The sequence below is a fragment of the Mus caroli genome, chromosome 3, assembly GCF_900094665.2.
Source record: "Mus caroli chromosome 3, CAROLI_EIJ_v1.1, whole genome shotgun sequence".
NCBI lineage: Eukaryota > Metazoa > Chordata > Mammalia > Rodentia > Muridae > Mus > Mus caroli.
Window position 1 is genome coordinate 83,370,170 of NC_034572.1, and position 20,406 is coordinate 83,390,575.

The 20,406-nt window shown below is 47.6% G+C and overlaps 2 protein-coding genes and 1 pseudogene across 4 annotated transcripts in view; 2 read left to right on the plus strand and 1 right to left on the minus strand.

Moving 5' to 3' along the window:
• Positions 1-20,406, plus strand: part of S100a3 (S100 calcium binding protein A3) — a 46,241-nt gene that overhangs the window by 14,972 nt on the left and 10,863 nt on the right. Inside the window, exon 1 of one of the 3 annotated variants that reach the window (XM_029474870.1) lies at positions 8,847-8,904. The exons of 1 other annotated variant lie outside the window; for it this stretch is intronic. The gene's annotated coding sequence lies outside the window, so the exon portion shown is untranslated. Of the gene's footprint in view, positions 1-8,846; positions 8,905-12,869; positions 13,023-20,406 lie in introns of those variants that run through there. One more of the 3 variants, XM_029474872.1, reaches the window with a different exon arrangement.
• On the minus strand, positions 58-2,425 carry LOC110291487 (annotated as a pseudogene).
• Positions 18,447-19,697, plus strand: S100a2 (S100 calcium binding protein A2). The gene is made up of 2 exons (XM_021158899.1): positions 18,447-18,554; positions 19,491-19,697. The coding sequence occupies exons 1-2, from the start codon at positions 18,447-18,449 to the stop codon at positions 19,695-19,697; spliced, it is 315 nt and encodes a 104-aa protein (XP_021014558.1).

Below are 20,406 nucleotides of genomic sequence, written 5' to 3' on the forward strand. Positions count from 1 at the left end.
TTGGGGAGGTGAGCTCTGCAGGGGCTCTCCTTGGCTGCCTGCCTGCCTGCCTGCCTGCCTGCCTGCCTGCCTGCCTGCCTGCCTGGGGTGGAGGCTGAGCCTCAGTTGGAGTCAGAATCCGAAGAGTCCCCTGAGGATGAAGAGCTGGAGCTACTGCCCTCAGACTCGTTGTCTTCATCCTCATCATCGTCGTCTTCGTCATCTTCATCGTCGTCGTCATCATCATTCTCATCCCCATCCTCGCTTTCATCTTCACTGCTGGACTCAGAAGAGTCCCTGCCGTCCTCAGAAGAGTCACCGTTCGCATCATCTTCCTCTTCCTACTCCTCCTCGTTGTCATCCTCCTCAGACTCCGACTTGGACTGCAGGGTGGTCCGGCTAGACTTGGGGTTTGGGCCTCAGAGCTTGGTCATGTTCTTACGTTTATTGGAATGTATTCGGATTATTCTTTGTATGCTGCGCGGTACTGGGATGACAGGCTCTTGACCCAGAGGTCCAAGTGCACCTTGTACTGCCTCTGTTGCTCCTCCGCCAGCTTCTTATAGTGCTCCTTCTGGCTCTGGGAGATGCGCTGCCAGCGGCTGCCAATCTCTACCATGCGCTCCTTCAGCGGCAGGTGATTTAGCTCCCCATTGGACAGCAGTTCCTGGGAGAACTTCTGGTAACCGTTCATAGGAGGTTTCTTGGGCTCCCCCTGGAACTTCATCTTCTTGGAAGAGTTTGTAGCAGCTGGAGGGGCCCGCATCTCACTTAACTCTCTCTCATATAGTTTTTTTTGGTCTTCTGCTGCCTTCTTAATCCACATCAGCTTCTCCTTCTCCATGTTGTTCCAAGTCATCTCCATGGCTTTCAAGGCTTTCACCCGGTCATTTTTGAAGTGGGCCAGATAGTCTCCGATGACACTCTGCTGCCAGATCTCCTCAGCTCTCTTGGGCGACTCCGGCAGCTTGCCCCTATCTTCACGCTCCCCCGCCCGGCTTCCTCTCAGACTGCGCCTTTAGCGCAGCCTCCCGGGCCTTGTATTTAGCCTTCTTCTTCTCGGACAAGTCGTTCCACATGCGGGCCAGCAGGCGGGTCAGTTCGCTTTCTGAGAGCTCAGGTCGTTCCTCCTGTAGCTGCCTTCGCTTCTCCTCCGAGAAGATGAACATAGCAGACACAGGCCGCTTGGGCTTCTCGGAGCCACCCTTGCCACCTTCCTGTGAAGGCTTCTTGGAGGCCGGACTGGTGGTCTGCTTCTTATTGATGTTCAGCATCTTCTCCTCTCCCAGAACCCGCTGCTGCTCTTCCTCAGGCAAGCTCTCAAGGAACCGCAGCAGCTCTACCTCATAATCTTTCTTTTTCTGGTCACATTTCTTGTGATACGCATCCTTCTTCTGAGAGAGCAGCTTCCATTGCTGGCTGCATAGCACCATGCGCTCTGTGCTGGGCACATCCTTCATGTTGGCCACGAGCTCCGCACAGTACAGGGAGTAGCTGTTTGGAGGCGGCTTTGTGGGTCGCCCATCGAACTTGTCCTTGAGCTGGTGGCGCTCGGCCTTGGTGAGGGTGGACTTGGTGTTGCCTTCCTCACTGATGTTCAACTCAGGGTGCTTCTGGATATAGTCCCGCATAATCTCCTCGTACTCCTTCCGCTGCTCCAGGGCCTTATGAATCCATTTCAGCCTCTTTTTGTCCGAGAGCTGAGACCACTGCTTCCCCAGGGAGTCCTTCACCTCCTTCGTAGTGGCATCCGGCAGCACTTTGAGATACACCTTCTTCTCGTGGGTGTACCACAGTTGCTGGGGAGTTTTGGGCTTCTCGGGGATGTCCGACTTCTTGGCATTCTGGATAAGGTCAGGGTGATCCTCCCTGAATCGGGCCAGGTTTCGCTCGAACTCCTGTTTCTCCCTCTGGAAGTCCTGAATATATTTCATCTTCTTCTTCTCTGGAAGTTCCTTGTATTTCTTAGACAGGATCTTAGTCAGGTCCAGGTTGCTCATCTCCGAGTGGAGATTTGTGTACTTGGCCTGCTTCTCCATGAAGAAGCGGAAGTAAGGGGTGAGAGGCTTCTTTGGAAAATCCGGGTGTTTCTTGAGCTTTTTGCCTTTGTAAGGGTTTTTTTAAACATGTTCCTGAGCATCGAGGATTAATTCTGTCAATGTACGGAACTTCCTTACCTCGTTAGAAATCTCCACCCATTTGAGCTTGCACATATCTCCTGAAAAATCCTTAAATGCAACTTTTTCCCAATCCATGTGCGACTCTGTGGTTTTGAACTTGGAGCTGTCGTTGGATGGGAGGTTGTTCTTCATGCATTCCAGCAGAGTCAGCATATCTTCCTGGGACCAGCGGTCTTGGCCTTTGGGGGCGGCCATTTCCAGGTCTGTGGGACAGTCCGCTTCTCCGTTCATTCTCCAGCTGTCCAGCCACCTCCTCGGTCGCGCTGGTCGGGCCACCCGGGATCAAAGCCACCTCACCCTTTCGAAGAGACACCAAACTCACTTAGGGAGGCTGAGAGGAGGGGAGCTTTCTATCCCACCCCCTCACACATGGGAGGGGGCATAGGTCCACACTCTCAGCGAGACCCGAACAGGAGGCTCACAGACTTCATCAGTCAGTATGAGCTCTTAATAAGTCATCTCTGCAGCTCCCGAAAGATTAAGAAAGATTATTGCTGGGTGTGGTGGTGTACACCTTCAATCTCAGCATTTGTGAGGCAGAGGCAGGTAGATCTCTGAATTTGAAGCCAGGTTGGTCTACATAGTCAGTAGCTGGTCAGTCAAGGCTATACAGTGAGACTTTGTCTCAAGAAACAAACAACAAACAAACAAACAAAAAGAATAAAAAATTAAAATAAAATAGTAATATTTTTATTTCTGGATATTTAAGTGTGCACATGCATGTGAGTACCTTCCAGAAAAGATCTTCTGACCCCCTAAAGCTGGACTTATAAGCAGTTGTGAGCCACTAGGTGTAGGTGAGGGACCTGAACTCTAGACCTCTGCAAGAACAACACAGACTCTTAACCACTGTGCCATCTCTTCAGCCCCTGAAAGGACTTAAGTAATAGAATTAATGTTAATTACTGGGTCGAGATTCAAGTATGGATCCCAAAGTCTTAACTCTTTTTTCCATAACTGATCTCTGAAACCACTTTCTCATGAGTAACACCCTAGGTTTAAAATCACTGCTCCCATTGAGTCACTTGTTTCCCTTCTGAAACTGGCTCCCATCCCTTTCTGGAATGAGGAACTTCTCTGAGTTCATCGGAACACACCAGGACATAGCTCTCAAGTTAGATGCTTCTGAGAGGGTTGCTAATCACTTTGGATTCCTCTCAGCACCAGTTCCACCAAGCAACACTGTCCATTGTTGGCCCTCTCTTCTGGCAAGCGGTGGAGCCTAGCTTCAGTCTCAAACCTGCCTGACATGAGGCTTATGCACTTGCTGGGACAGCAGCCAGCCTCTGGCTAGGGAAGGTCCCAGGAGTTGACAGCCAGGGTACAGATGTTCTGAGCTCTTGATTCAGGCATCAGGTGGCAGAACTCTGGAGCTACAGGCCCTCTGCAGCCTGGCTGTCAGGAGCTGTGGGATGTGGAGGTCTGGCTCAGTCCTTTTAGCTCAGTGTGGAGGGTCCAGACAGTGGGTCTTTTCTTCTTTCTTTTCACAGGGAGGGAGGGCACTTAAAACAACAGTGAGGTACAGAGGTCTACTTTGATTTAATTTAAACTAACAAAATGCTCCTCTTTGTGATCTTAGAATGTAATAAATCATCCTTTTATGTGTACACAGGTTGACTCTGATATATGACATAAAAAACCGCACTTTGTGGGGCACAGTTAAAGAATTTTCATTACCTGGTGATGTGACCTTAGCTGGGAGGAAGTACAACTCAGATGCTCCACCCAGCTTAATATTGGAGTCTATCTTGACATGACAAACTGAAAAATGAGGACACTGGAGGTTTAGGCATAGCTCTGGATTTACAAGTGGATGAGTAATCAAATATTACCCAAGAACAAACAGACTCTAAAAAAAAAAAATAAAATAGAAAGGAGCTGATCTGGAATTCTTGGAGAAAGACTCGAAAAATATGCATAGTTCTAGAACTGCATAAATGTAAGTTGGCAGGTTAATAACAGCTGATATACTAAGCCACCAACTTAAACCTTAAATGAAAACGCAGGCTGAGGATGTGGCTCAGTGGTAGAGCTTTTACCCAGCATGTGTGAGACCCTGGGTTCCATGACTTATACCACAAACCAAACAAACATAGAAAGAAAGGAAGTGTGTGTTACCTGTTCCACCCAGGTTAGAATTGCAGTCTATCTTGCCACTACAAAATGAACACAGAGAACACTTGGAGGTTTAGGCATAGCTGTGGAGGAAGCAGGCCCTTCTAGCAATGTGATGGTAACTGCTATGAAGTAATCACATGGCTTATTTAATTTGCTATGTATAGTTAAAATGTATTGCCAGTTAAAACTCTGACATCTAAGCACATTTGTACTATTTGGCAATGATGTAGGGCAGTGGTAGAGTGTCTGCTTAGAATGTGTAAGGCTCTGGGCCTTATCTCTAGCATTGGAGGGGGGATGGAAGAGAGAGAGAGGGGGTGGTGGTGGTGGTGTTTGAATAACTCATGCTGTGAAAGCATTTGCTAATCTATATTATTTGAAGATTCTAATGAGACAGCTATTTAACATATGTTATATTGACTCATTGGTATTAGAAAGTAACTCTACTATTCTTTCTGGGGATCCTTGCAGAAAAAGTGCATTGAACACGCTGCGAGTATTAGGAAATTCACTTAAAGATCTCATTGGGAGAGATCGATTCGCATTTTTAACGAGCGTTCAGAGTCTCTGGCTTCCCCTCCTCCCATTCACTATTTCTCTGCAAAATTTCCAGTTAGTCTGATGCTTCAAAAGTTGTTTGGATGCTTCCGCAGCAGCTGGAGTCCATCAAATGTCACAGCAGTCTAGAAGCCTGCTTCCTTGTAGGATGCTTTCCTTAGCAATTTAAGGGGAAGAAGAGCTGTTGCCAGGGAGAAATGTTTTTTTGAGATGTGGTATTTGCTGATGAGTCTCTGACTTGGATACAGTGAGAAGAGAATATGGAAGCCCAATACTCCAAGACATACCACATTCCTAGATGATCATTTACCTCTGACTAACTGGAGCTGCGTGTGAGTGATGGTTAAGCTGTTAAAGGACAGTTGCATGTGGCAACACGTGCCAGCAACCCCATCACTTGGAAGTCTGAGGCAGAAGGAGCATTGGAGGCTACCCAACGCATAGTGAGGTCCTGTTACTAAGTAAAGAGGAAGGGAGGAAGAAAGAAAGGAGAAGGAAAACAAAATGAAACAAGACAGAACAGAGCAAAACGATCAACCAAATTGTGTAGTGAGACAGCAACATTTTCTTCAATTTCAGGACCAATTTTCTAAGTAACACTTCCAGCCTGCAACTGTCCTGGGGAAAGTTGTCTCTGGAGTTTTTTTCTCTCTCTCTCTCTAACAAATAAAACTGACATTTAATTTTTACATGTATTCTTTTACTTTTTCTCATTTTAAAATATTTTATTCTTTTTTAAAAATTATTTACAACCCAGCTGTTGCCTCCCTCCTGCTCCCCACTCCCACAGTTCCTCATCCCATTTCTCCTGCCCCCTGTCTCTAAGAGGATGCTCCCTCACCATATATAACAGAGGACTGCCTGGTCTGGTTTCAGTGGGAGAAGACTGGATTCGCCTAATCCTTGAGAGACCTGAGGCCCCAGGAAGGGGGAGGCCTGGTGACAGGGGCAGGGGAGGAGTTCTTCCCATCTTTAGCATTACTTAACCTGTTGCTTTACTTACTTATATATTTGTGTACACACATGTGTGCATGGTGCACATGGACACCTCTCTTTTTCCACTGTGTGGGACCTTCAAGTTGACAGCGAGCATCTTACCTGCTAAGCCTTTTCACTAGCCCTGCTTTTCCATAATTTTATATACTTAATCTTTTCTGCTCTTCAGTGAAAAGCAAGTATTTGACACCATCTGAGCTTCTTCAAAAAGGCTGTTCATGAAATATTAAGGATTTGTTTATTGATTACCAAGAAGGCGTTGGTTATCAGAGCCTGGTTCACAATCTCTCCTTTTGTGGATGAAATCTAGGTTCTTGCTCTTTCCAGGCAGGTGCTCTCCCACTGAACCACAGCGACCCCATTCTTCCTTTATATTTTCAAGGTTATTTACTTCTCCAATTATCTTATGTCTTAGTTTGCTTGTTTATTGTTGATGAAGAAATGCATTGTGTTAAGCACAGGGAAAGCGGCTCAGAATTTCTGTGTTCCCTCTGAATCTGTCACCCTCCAGTACTTTCATGTGGTCCATTTCATTGTCCTTCTAATTGGTTTTTACTGAGATGCAATGGTGGTCTTGGTGGTTAGAGGTTGGGGGAACAATGTTTTTCTTTTTCTGACCACATTCCTCTGAAGAATGACTCTGGGGAATGGTATAAAAGGCTATAAAGAGGCTGAGAAGGTAAAGATCTGGGTGTTGGGGTTTTGGAGATTGTTAATTATTCCCACCTTCTTCCCTTTGAAGTTCAGAGAAAGACTCAAGGAGGGCTCCCAATCACAACCATGGACCAGATAATGCAATTTGGAGCTGAGGCCATGTTGTGGTTTGAATGGTAATCCTCTCCCACAGGCTCCTATGTTTGAATAGTTGGTTCTTAGATGGTGGCACTATTTTGGGAGATTGCAAGACCTTTTGGACCTGGAGTCTATTTGGGGACTTGAGGCTACAGGAGTGGGCTTTAAGAGTTATAGCCCATCCACAGTTACAGCATGAACTCTCAGCTTCCAGGTGGCGCTGTAGCAAGGAACTGCCTCATGTTCCTCCTGCCCTGAAGCCATCCACAGCCATGCTTTCTTCCTTGCTGGATTAGACCCACCCAAATCATGAACCAAAATGAATCCTTTCTCCTTGAAATTGTCAGGGGTTGGTCAGTGATGAGGAAATAACTAATATAGAAAGCTGTTGCTGTTATGAAACTGACTATATTGTTTGTAAGTCTTTGGTGGTGGTTTGTAAGAGGAATGTGGAAGAGTTTAGAATTGTGGTTTAGAGAGGCCCTAAAACTCTGTAGTCAGAGCTTACTGAGAAATTCTGGTAAGTGCTCAGAGCATACGATTGATAGATATATAGATGGACACTATTTAGATTCATGAGGATTCAGAGGGGAAGGAATGGCTAGGAGTGGCAGTTCTTGGAAGGTAGAGGCACCAGTATTGGAGCCCAAGATCATCCTTAGCTACAGAGCAAGTTTGAGGCCAGATTGGACTACACGTGAAATTTCTCAAAATAGACAAAACAAAGAACAACAAAGAAAAACAAACCAAACTAACATACACCTTTGAAAAAAAAAAGCAAGAATTATAGCAGACACTGGGCTATGTGCTGTTTATGATGCATTCAGGTAAAGGAATTGGCTTAAGTCTTAAGAATTTGAGTGAAGTTGAATTCAGAAGCAATAGACTACGTTGTTTGGTAGAGAACATTTCCAGACAGAGCAGCATTCAGGTTGTCACATGGTTATTGATCACTGTCTTTAGCTAGGTTTCCGGTCAAAATTTCTGGAGTGAAAAATGCGGAAAATGAACAGTTTTAATGTGCACAGGAGCACGAGCCAAGATAAAGTTGCAGAAGGGGCAGATAAGGATTTTGCAGACAAAGTAGCTGCAATGATAAAGACAAAACGCACAATTAAGGGTAAACCATGCAGCTTGCTTTTGGGACAATAGGAATGGTGCCTTAAAGGCAAGACCTTACTCACTGAAGGGTTCAGGGCACGAAACTGAAAACCTATTTGAAAAACATTCATTTGAAAGGAGAGGGTCTGCAAAGGAAAGCGCCTCCTCAGGGTGCTTTTTGCTTGAAAATGGCTGGCTAGGGAAATTTTCACAGATTAAGTCATATAGGTACTGCAGCCATAGTCCAAGTGGGTCAGGCTACTTTTCAAGTTGGCAGTGAAAACTTGGTGCTATTTCCCATGTAGTATTGGCTTGGCAGGCAAACAAACCTCAAGATTCATGGGCCGATGGAAATTTGCACCAAGATTCCACAAAGCTGCTGAGGTCAGGGAATGTGTAGTAACGTTACAGTCTCTGCACGCAGCCCTTGAGTGGGCTGTGCATAAAGTTGAAGCTCAACTTTCAGTGGAGATTATGGGATGCCACGAATTTGGACTTCTGCAGGCACTGAGAAGAGCCAGGCCAAGGGCGATCACACATATGCTACAGGTTGCAGGTCTGGAGTGACAGGACTGTTCAAACCTGTTGGAGGCCAGACCATGCTGTCATGAGTCGCAGATACGGGTTGTGCATTTGTTGCAAGGTTTGGTATCTGTCTGTGTGGATTCTGGTCTTTCTTTAGTCTGCCATTCTTTTGATGTTTTCCATCTCTTCCTTTAGGAATGGGTATGTTTGTATCATTGTCTGCTGGAAGTATGTAACTTGTTTTTTTGGGGGGTAGTTCTTAGCTAAGGGTTTGTTTTGAGTCTCAGAAGAGACTCTGGACTTCTGAAAAGTATTGGAACTTTAAGAGTTCAGGGACTTTTCAATCTTTATTTTATTCTATTTTATTATTTTCATTTTTCGTAGTGTGTGGGGCTGTGAGTATAGGGGAAGAGGAGGGAGGGAGAGAGCCCACGTCTGGCCAGAGTTCCTGTCTCTGGGCAGGCAGACTCGGGAGGACTGCCAGATGCTTTCCACTTGGCCCCGGGTGGGCATCTGGCTGTGTTAAGCCTCTGACCCCACACAGGGGTGGAGGTGAGGTGGACAAGGGGCAGCCCCTGGTACCAGGGGCCCCAGAGCAACACTCTCGGCCCTGGAGATACAAGAAGAGGGCAGAGGGAGAGAGGTTCCCATGCAGGTGAGAGTCCTTAGTCCAGGCCTTGATTGGAGCACAGGAAGGCCTTTCATCGGGTCGGGAGATTATGCACTGCTCATTAGGAGAAAGCCTATTCCATCGTCCAAGCACAGCAGGTCTTGATGAACAGAGACAGTCTATGGTTTTAGAGCTTTATTGTAGAAAGGCAGGGGGAAGAGAAAAGGTAGAAAGAGAGAGACAGAGAGAGAGAGAGAGAGAGAGAGAGAGAGAGAGAGAGAGAGAGAGAGAGAGAGAGTAGCCATGGACAAGAGGAGAGAAGGGGGAAAAGGAGAGAGAGAAGAAAGATTAGAGAGTAAGAAAGCTTAAAGGGAGAGAGGTAAAGGCTTAGAGAGTAAGAGAGAGTAAGAGAGAGAGAGTAAGGAAAGTAAAAGCTTAAGAGAGCGAGGAGGGGCCAAGCAGTCCCTCTTATAGTGGGCTTGTTATCTTGTTGTTGCTACTTAACTGGGAGGAGTCTAGCCTGAAGGTCAGAAGCTTGGGACATTGTCTATGTGACTACTAGCCACGAGCCTCTCCTGTGGGGGCTGTGGGGGCAGTAACTTTGACAGGAGCCAGGGGTCCAGGAGACATGAGGGAATGCCTTCTGTCCCATGTAGGTGGGATTACCACCACTAGGTTTCACTGGGTATCACAACCTCAGCTTGACTGGAGACTAGGTTGTCTGTGCATAGCCCATTGCCCCACAGTAGTATATACATAAGACACAAATATATGTGCATATAATATGTATATGTATAAAATGTATATATGTATATATACTGTATATATGTTTGCATGTATGTATATACTTGTGTGTGTGCACACATTGGCACACATGTAGAGGCCAGAGGCTAAGTCTGAATGTTTTCCTGAATCGCTGTCTAACTCATTATCCAAGGCAGGCTGTCATATTGAACCTAAAGCTCATCAACTAGACAGACTAGCTGACTAATGAGCCCCAAGAATCCTGTTTCTGTCTCCCAGCACTAGTGTTACTGTGTGTGCTGCCATGCCCAGCAATTTATGAATTATGGCAATCCAAACTTGCTTCTCACGTTTGAGCAACCACCATTTTGTTGACTGAGCCATTCCTCCAGCAACTCTGGTGACTTTAAAAGTTGTCCTGAATGTGTGAATGCATCCTGCATTATGGGGTGGCCGTGAGACCACCTAGCTAGATGCAGAATGTAATGGTTTGGATGGGAACTGTCCTCCACAGGCTCATGTGTTTGCAAACTTGGTCCATAGCAGGTAGTGCTGCTTCAGGAAATTAAGAAACCTTTAGAATGTGGGACCAAGCTGGAGGGAGGCAGGCTTTAAGGAGTTATAGCCCAGCCCAGCTCCTGTTGGATCTCTTTGCTTCCTGGCTGAGGACATGATGTAAGCAGTGTCCAATGGTCCTTCTATCTTCACGGAGTTGCTCTTGCTTCTATGGCTTTCCCCATCATAATGGACTATTCTATCTTGAATCAGTAGCCAAAAATAAATTCTTCTTCTTTTAAATTTTTCTTAGGTATTTTCATAACAGTGATGGGAAAAATAACTAGTGCAGGCCAATAGGATCTTTCTATTATTTTATGGATCTATATATTTTATGGCCAATAGGGTCTATATATTATGTGTATGCGTGTTTTGCCTGTAGGTATGGCTCTGCATTCTGTGCATGCAGTGCTCAAGGAGACCAGAAGAGGGCAGTGGATCCCCTGGAAAATTATGTGGGTTCTGGATCCTGGATCCTGGGTCTTATGGAAGAGTGCCAGTGCTCTCAACTACTGAACTACCTTCCCAGCCCCAAGCTCTTGATGTCTTCATCGTGGACAGCTGTGTAGCTGTATCCTTGGCATTGAAACATCCCCCCAAAGCAGTACACAAGACTTTCATGTCTCAGGAAGCTCCTAAAACAAGATTCACAAGGTGCCTCCCTGAGCTGTAGAATCGGAAAAGATTTGTGGGGAGAGGAGACCTGTTGATTTGCTGAGCTGCCTGCAAGCAGAGCAAGGGGTGCCAAGGATGCAGTTTCACAAGTTGTCACCCATGTGGGGGTGGACTTTTTGGTAATGCCTTTGACTATCCATGTTCCAGTGAGTAACCTTAACAAACTCACCACTTCACTCATGTCTCCCCAAGGGAAAAAAAATCACACAGCATGAGGTATGACATCTTATACCTCCTCATAGATGGGAGCTGCCCAACAACAGGCCTCATGGGGGCTGCCCAACAACAGGCCTCATGGGGGTGGTGGAGAGAACACAGAAGAACAGGAAGGAGCAGCGTCAGGGGTGAAGAGAGGACGGAGAGAACACAGTCTTCTCAGAGAGATAGAGAGGGGGCTCCCTCTGAAGAGCTCTGAAGAGGTGGGTATTAAACTGCTCCTATTCCACAGCAAGAAGGGAGTTTCCCATAGCACTGAAGAGACCTAATTCCCTAGAACGGTAAGGAGTCAGTTTTCAGAAGGTTCAGACCTGGGGTAGAGGATTGAGTGTATCTGGAGATAGGGTATTTCAGGGAGAAAAAAAGATATTGGCTGTGAGGGACAGCACCTGAGCCTCCATTCACCATCCACCGAACACTTGCTTTGTGCTATACACTAAGGGATGGAGGATTTTGTGAATATTTCTAGTGATTTATATCTATCTATATCATTATCTATCTATTCATTATAACATTAATAAAATGTTGTTATAGAGCTGTGGGTAAGAGGCTTCAGAAGGGCACTGAGAAGCAGCTAACTGCATGCGTAAGTGTGCTCAGATTTGCAGGAGACCTGGAAAATAGACAGAACAATACTCAGAGGAAATGACCTTTGAGCTGAGCAGAAAGGGTGATTAAGAGGCAGGGGCTGAGGCTGGAGTGATGTCTTAGTGATTAAGAGCACCTGGCTGCTCTTCTAGAGGACCCAGGTTCAATGGCTTAAAACAATTTGTAACTCTAGTCCCTGGAGATCTGACAGCATTTTCTGGTTGCCTTGGGCACTGTATGTATATGGCACACAGACATACGCTCAGATAAACACTCATACACATGAACTAAAACAGTAAATAAATAAACAAAATTTCCAAAAATAGAATAAAGCAAGAGGCTGGTGGATAGCTCCACCGAGGAAGGGCTTTGCATGGGAGTGCAGGGCATGGGCAGAAGTGCCTAGGATAGTATGCCGTCCCTCGACCTTCTAATTCACCATGTCCTTTAATCTGGAGAGATCTGAGGTTTTAAATAGGTACCCTGGTGGCAGAGCCGAGGAGGGTTTAGAGTGAGGCACAGGAGCAGGGGTGGGAGGAGCATCTGGGTGTGCCTGCAGCAGGGCCAGATGATTTTGAAGAGGCCGAAAGCAGCGTGGACAGGGTCCAGACCTGTTTAGAGACAATAAGCAGACGGACCAGACATCTGGTTAGCGGGCAGGAAGCAGGAGGCTGGGCAGAAGCCAAGTGTCTGGTTTGGACCATTGGGTGGAATGGTAGTGTTCTTTGTGGCATAGGGGAAGCCTGGTTCATCCATCAGTCTGTCTTCAGTCTCCATCATGGCCCTCTGGGGACTTTGCTCAGCTCCTTTTCTGGGTCCCAGTGGCGAGCTGTTTCCTGTATTCACTCCTCAGGGGTTTGCAGGCTCTGTTTTCCATGCCTGTCCTCCAAGCCCTCATTGTTACTCCTGGGGCTCAGAAGAGACGTTATTATTTGCTAGTGTGACCAGTGGTGTGCTTTCAGGCATCGAGATAAGAGAGGGATCCCTGACCCTCTGGCTCCTACCCCCAGTGACTCGTGCTGTCACTCAGCAGCCATGAGCACACTGGTAGGCACCTGGCGTGGGTGAGATCCTGTGCTCATGAAGAAGTGAATAAGACCTAGTCTTTACTGGAAGGTGGGAGTGGGAGTGTGTGTGTGTGGGGGGGAGCTGACAAAGGCTTCTTTTGAGTTTATTTCAAGTCCAGGCCACAGTACATTTATAGGCCACAGGAGAAGGTGCCAGAAGTGGCGATGCTGAGAAGACAGGATTCTGGACCCCAGTGTGGCTGAGACCTGAGGCTAATTTGCTGGGCAGGTGGAGGTTGGTCTCAGCAGTAACTACCCTTGAGGACTCCCGGGGTCACTGGCGGTTGGAGCGTGCAGGAGATTAACGCCACTAAATAGGTCATCTTTAAATCTTCTCCCCTCTCTTATTCGTTGGGTGGGAACATTTCCGTGAGCCCTAACTTTCTTTTCTATCAAGTAGGGTGAGTTTTTCCACCTTCCGGGGGTTGTCTTATGAGCTAGGTGGGATAAACTATGGGAAGCACTTGGCACACAGTAGTCCCCAGCTACAGAAATACACACACCTCTTGGGAATAGCAATCAAGAATGCAAGGCATGGGTTCTTATGCTGACCATGCTACCATCCGAAGAGTCATGGGTAGGATTTATAGAACAGATCATGAATGGCTTAATGCAACTTGATAAGAAAAAGAACTTCATGGGGCTGGACAGATGGCTCAGCGGTTAAGAGCACCGACTGCTCTCCCAGAGGTCCTGAGTTCAATTCCCAGCAACCATATGGTGGCTCACAACCATCTGTAATGGGTATCCGATGCCGTCTTCTGCTCTGTCTGAAGACAGTGACACTGTACTCATATATATGAAATGAATATGGCTGGAGCGAGCGGGGCTGGAAAAAATATATATAGAAGAAAAAGAAAAGAAAAGAAAAATAACTTTAAAACTTATTTTAGGGTACAGGGGGATACTAAAAATGATCCTTGTGGCAAAAAGGTGTAGGCTCTGAGGTGTGGTGCTACTTACTCGACATTGCAGGGTGAGTCAGCGACAGCACACGGACTTACACCTGGGGTGCTGATAGTGAGACCATTCCTCTTTCCTCTGTCCCACCCCTGAAAAGGGGCCAGTGAGCCGATCTGGGCAGTCATCAGGCTCTCATTTCTGACACTCACCTCCTGTTTCCCCTATCCTAGACTAGGCGTTGAAATGGGTTCCCAGTATTTGGCTTCCCGTTCAGTCCACCTAGGCTTCTCAGCAGGGACTCGTCCAGGAAACCCCTTCTGTGTGAAGCAGGTGTGGGTGTGGGAAGGCTCTTTGGAGATGAGTCACCACTGCCTCCTCCTTGGTGAATCATGGCTGGGGCTTGGGAACAGCTAGCTGGTGGACAGGAGGGAGAGCGAAGAACTAAATTGCAATGATACATCTCAGCCACCAGGGGGCAGAAGCCGGATAGGCAAAACCGAGCCAACAACTGCAGTAAAACTTGTGGCATTCAGAGTTTGGGAGTGGGTGGATGGAATGTCAGCCTCTAGTCTCCATTCTTGCCCTCTGGGAACTTTGCTCCTTTTCTGGGTCCCTGTAGCAGGAAGTTTCCTGTGGTCGCTCCTCAGGGTTTTGTAGTTCTCCAAGGCTTTGTTTTCCAAGTCCGTCTCATTGCCACTCCTGGGACTCAGAAGAGAAGTTATTATTTACTTATTTATTAGTGGTGTGCTCTCAGGCAGCGAGAAAAGGGACCCCCTGGCTCCTACCTACCCACTGATTCCAGTGACCCCTGCTGCCAGTCAGCAGTCATAGACGCTGGTAGGCACCTGGCGTGGGTGAGGTCCTGTGCTCATGCAGAAATGAACAAGACTCAGTATTCATCGGTGAGCTCACCGTGAGGCAGTGAGGGCAAGAGAAAGCAAGTAGGCAGTGAATCTGCCTAAATAGGAAGACGTTAAGACAGAAGGGAGGGCACGAGGAGTGCTTCGTATGTGCCAGGGCAGGTAGAAACTGACTCTAGCTGGGTTAGAGAAGGCCTTTTATGTGGCCTTCAAAGCATAGATGGGATCTCAGCAGAAGGAGACGCCATGTGGGGGTGTGGGCACGTTCTCACCAGGATGATCCGTGAAGCCAAGGGCCTTGGTTGCACCGCGTGCTTGTACCCGTGTTCCGACGGTGGGAGATGGGAGGGAGGTTGGAAATCAGTGGGTATTAGAGTATGGAGTATTTTACTGTGCACCTTATGAAGAGACACACGTAGTTTCTGAGAGGAACCTGCTGATGCTGAATGAGGTGGAGGTAGTCACTGTGAGCATCAGAGAGTTTCTGTTGAGTTCTACCTAAAGTAGGTTGGTGAGGAGCTCACAGCCCCCGGGGAGGAGAGGGACACCGAGTGGCTTTGAAAAGGTTTAGAAGAGGACACTGGAGGGCCCAAGACCCACTTTAACTGTGCTGTGCAGGCTGGTTGCCATGTGAGCCCTAGGCAAAGGCCTGGGAGTCTGATTCTGCTACCTTTCAGATTTCAGCAGCGTTAACACCAGCGTCTCCCTAGGTGCTGCCAGGTGAGGGGGCTGCACTCTGGTGCTTGTGGGTTGGGGTTTCCGGCTGCTGCTCTGGCCCCGGGGAGCAGGGTGTGCCGCTGACTCACCACCTGGGTATCTGGGCTTGGAACCACGGGTGAGTCACCCCGCCCTGGGGGAGCTGAGAGAAGCTGCTTGGTGTCTGGAGGGGGAAGAGAGCTGGGTCCACAGGAAGGGCGGTGCCCAACTGGGGATGGGGTAAGGAGCAGAAGGGGGCAGTACTGAGTCTGAAGTCTTAAAGTCAGCTCCTCCTTGAAGACCCCTCCCTTGGGCCCAGCTAAAGGACACAGTGTTTGTTTTTCTCCATGGAGAAGATACTCTGGGGACCGGTGAGGGCCTGAGGGAGGGCATGGCTGGGTCCAGGCCCCTGTTTTCAGCTCTGGGCAGGGCAGTCTTTCCTAGCCACTCACTTCTATGGAAAACGAAGAAGAGGAAGCTCATGTTTCCCTTTCCTCCTCTTTGGTGCTCTCTTGCATTCTGCACAGACTCTTGCTCACTGAAGCTGTGTCTGATGCAGAGCAACCTCCATTGCTCCTTTTGAAACAGTTTTAACCAGATCCAGTCACCTCAATACCTCTTTAAGAGGTGTTCTGGTGCCAGGCATTTACAACAAAACAAAACAATGAGAAAAGATTTCTTTGACTTCCTGGCATCCTCTTCTGGATGCCCCCAGCTGTATTTTTGGAGGCCAGTTTTCTAAGGGTGGCCAGGACTACTTTTCTCTCTTTCCACACACATGCACGCACACACACACACACACACACACACACACACACACACACGAGTGAGCACAGGCTGTGAAGTTCCCACCCACTCTGTGTCACTGCATTCTCTGACACTGGAAGGAACTGTGACTCACAGGCATAACATGAAAACCAGGCTTGGAATGAGTGTCTAGGCTCCAGAATAGGAGCTGTCTCCTCTCATCCCTGACCAGGCTCCCTATCTTAGCCAGGGTTTGTACTCCTGCACAAAAAGGCTTACACTTCCACATCGCTGTTTATCACCAAAGGAAGTCAGGATAGGAACTCACAGGGCAGGAACTTGGAGGCAGGAGCTGATGCAGAGGCCATGGAGGAGTGCTGCTTACTCTCTTGCTTCCCCTGGCTTGCTCAGCTTGCTTTCTAATAGAACCTAGAACTATCAGCCTAGTGATGGCACCACTCACAATGGGCAACTTGTACCTTGATCACCAATTGAGAAAATGCCTTACAGCTAGATCTCATAGAGGCATTTCCTCAAGGGAGTCTCCTTTCTCTGTGATAACTCCAGTTTGTGTTAAGTTGACACACACAACTAGCCAGTACACTCCCCATTCCCACCACACCTCTGTTTTCTTGCTGGGGCCTAGATGAGCTCAGGTATGTTCTTGGTTGGGCCTGGAGGTTCCTCCAGCTGGTGCTGAGACCAGTGCTACCTGGGAGGGAATATATGGGGTGGAAGGAGGCCAGATTTTGCCAAGAACAGGTTAGGACAAGTTCTGTTTCTCCAAAATGACAAATTGGAGGTCAGTTGGGCTGGCATATAAATCTCTACCCTGGGTGTCTTGACCATTTTAATTCCTCCTAGGTCTTTCTGCTACCTGATCTGGTGAGTACCTCAGTCCTGTAGAGGACTTGGGTTTCTATCTTCGTTCCATCTTGATCCTGGTCCTTGTAGATCTTCTTTGACTTGCTGGTGGGATCTCTCATTTGAAGGGATCCTCTCAGTGAAGATTCAGGTGGAAGGGTCTTTCCCACATTCTCCTTTGAGGGCTTAGGGGCTTACTCTGTTGCCTGTTCTCCGGTCTCTCTCTGTGTCGTCTCTCAGTCTAGATATGACTATTTAGGGAACTTTTTTTGGGGGGTGGTGGTGGTTAGGTCTAGGAATAGGTCATGGATATGTGAGCGGTGTTTTTATAAGAATCCCCGGGACTGGAGAGATGGCTCAGCGGTTAAGAGCACTGACTGCCCTTCTGAAAGTCCTGAGTTCAAATCCCAGTAACTACATGGTGGCTCACAACCACCTGTAATGAGACCTGATGCCTTCTTCTGGAGTGTCTGAAGACAGGCACACAGTGTACTTACAGATAATAAATAAACAAATCTTAAAAAATATAAAAAAATATTAAAAACTATAAGAATCCCCAATTTGAGGCAGATACAATGGAGCTGGTTGGTAATCCCACTCTCAGGAGACTGAGGCAGTAAAGTCATGAGGTCAAGGTCACACTAGATTGTACAGTGACATGTCACAATCAATACTGAGTTGCTTTTGCTTTTGCAAAGTCTCGGATTCTTTTAGGACTAAGAAGGCAGAGAGACAGGCTCTCAGTGCTTAGCCCTGCCTGGGTCCCTAGTTCTGTCTGTAGTGGCAGAGCCATGCCCAAGGCTACTTCCTGTGCTTTTCTAAGTAGATGAGGGTGGGACTAACAGAGCAGGGCTGGCAGCGCAGGCTGGAGGCTTTCCTGCCTCCAACACTGGCTCCTCTGGCCTTACTCTGGAACCCACTCAATATTCTTAGAGGAATTTGGAAGAGGTGACCCCTGACTTCTGACCGTATCTCTTCAGCTTCTAGCCTGACCACAAGACACTGGCCATTTAATTTCTTCAGTTCTAACTTCAGCCAAATCCTTCCTGTTGGAGAGGATGTTGAGTCACTTACATCCTGCCTATGCCCTGACTACGAAGAACCAGCACTGTGCACAAGGCTAAAGCTCAGCCTGGTAGGAGGCACACCTGTCACTCTATGAGCGTCCCTGGTATGAAGAAGGAAGCACTCTTGCTTAAGGGAGCTTAAGATGGCAGAGACTCTGACCTAGAGTTTGTGAACGGTTTGATCCCGTCATGGAGTCTTATACTCCTGGGCTGTTCTGACAATTATTGCCAGGTGATTCTGGGAGCCCATGGACACATGTGTGCTCTGCATTCCTGGCACAGATAGGAATCCAACTGAGACTCTAGATAGCCTGCAACCCCTCCCCTTCTCATCCCTCTCCTCATCTCCCATTAGACACTCAGGCTGGAAGATCTACCTTCGAGATATGTCTTCAGGACACAAGGTTCTGCTCTAGGTGACTCTCACAGCACAGGAAAGTTTAACGTCTGATTACAGCGTAAAGTGGAAGTGTGGACCCTCGTCCTTAGACAGCCATACTTCTAGGGCAGAATGCAGGCAGGCAGTGACTTGTCATTCCTGGAGGGGCTTGGCCTTGGAGACTGGACTTAAGGCGTCTAGTGACCTGCAATAGGTTGTGGATGTGATGGTCTATACCTTCCACAAGTACACCAGTCAAGAGGATGAGAGGCTCAAACACAACAAAGGGGAGATAAAGGAGCTTTTGCGTAAGGAGCTGCTGAGCTATGTGGGGGTAGTGAGGCAGGCCAGGAGGGGAGCCTGGGATAGGGCAAGTCTGTTCCTGCTTTCATTTCCAAGGTGCCTGCTGGTGCCAGTGCCAGGGTGGGACTGAGGATTTCCCATCAGCTCTCACTTCACAGTCCCCGGGGTGCCCATTAGGTCTATATGTGAAAGGGCTATTGATGGCTGTTCCCTTCAGCATTCTTGAGCACACTGCTATTGGGGGCTCCAGAGTCTGTCTAATCCTGTAATTGGCTAGTTGAATGGTCCCAAACTCAGAGAAAGGTAGCAGCTGGCCATGGGTCACACAAGGACATTATTAGTGGGCATTAATTTCTCCTTTTATTTTACACATTTATATGTCAAACCAAGAATGTATATATAGAGAGTGGATTCTAGCCAAGACATACACCCTGGGGCATTTGCCAGAGAAGCGCTGTGACCTCTCAATTTGTCTCCTGCCCCGTACAGACTAATGGGTAACCGTAGAGCTAGGTCTCAGAACTTAATGTAGGAGGCAGGTCTTGCCTCCCCCCCTTTTCTTCATTTTGGGTTAATTCTTTTTCATTGTTTTGGCTGGTATGGAAAGGTTTGTCTTGTTTGAATTCATCCTACTGATGGGGGGTGGGGAGGGCAGTGAAGCTCTGACTTTCTCATTATCAAGATGAAGCTGGGGCCTAGCAAAGATTAGTTTCTTCATACTCTGAGGAATACCCAGGAACACCCCCCCTCCCCCCCACACACAGTAGGCCTACTGGAGACACTTACATCATAAGTCTATCTGTCCTTCTTTACTGACCTTCTTGGTACCTCACAAGGGTTTCCTGCCCACTGTGAACCTGGCTGCCCATCTTGGGAATGAAAGCTGCACACTGATGTCAGGGAAGGTGTTGGAGGTGGGTTGGGCAGTGCCCTGCTCCATGATGACTCCTGTCCCTGTCACCTTCAGGATAACGTAGATGATGAGAAGGTGAAGAAGGTAATGGACAACCTCGATAAGGACAGTGACCAGCAGGTGGACTTCCGGATGTATGCCCTGGTTCTGGTGGACTCTGCTATCTCATTTAATAATTTCCTTGAGGGGTCCCCAGCGCTCCACTCCCTGCCGTGGATCTCTTGGTTGAAACAACTCTCTATCTTTTTAAGTTTGTATTAAATAAACGTTTGTTAGTTTGCTGGTGGAGAGTATTATAATGGCTCAGTGATGCCTTGTGCCTTGACTGGGTCAGTTAAAGGCCTGGGAACAGAGGATATCTTGGTTTCTAACACCTTCCGTACTGTACCCCAACTTTCTGAGGCCAAAAGTTCTATTCTTTTTTTTTTTTTTAGGCTTTTGGAGGCAGGGTTTCTCTGTGTAGCCCTGGCTGTCCTGGAAATTACTCTGTAGACCAAGCTGGCCTTGAACTCAGAAATCTGCCTGCCTCTGCCTCCCAAGTGCTGGGATTAAAGGCGTGCACCACTACCACTTGGCCTCAAAGATTCTACTCTTTGGGATTTCACACGACTGAAATTTTGGGAATTGAGGTAGGCTGGTAACATTTTATTTGGTTAAGAAAGGTATTTTAAAAAGGAAGATTGGGAGCTGGGTGTGGCAGTGCAGAAACAGGTTGATCTCTGTGAGTTCCAGGCCAGTGTGGTATATAAAGCAAACTCTAGAATAGCCAGGGCTGTTACACAGAGATACCCTGACTCAAAACAAAACAAAACAAAGCAAAGCAAAGCAAAGCAAAGCAAAACAAAACAAAACAAAACAAAACAAAAACAAGACAAGACAAGACAAAGGAAGGTTGGTGGCATGGTGGTGCAACCTTTATCCCAGTACTCAGGAGGCAGGGGCAGGGGCAGGGGCAGGGGCAGGGGCAGGG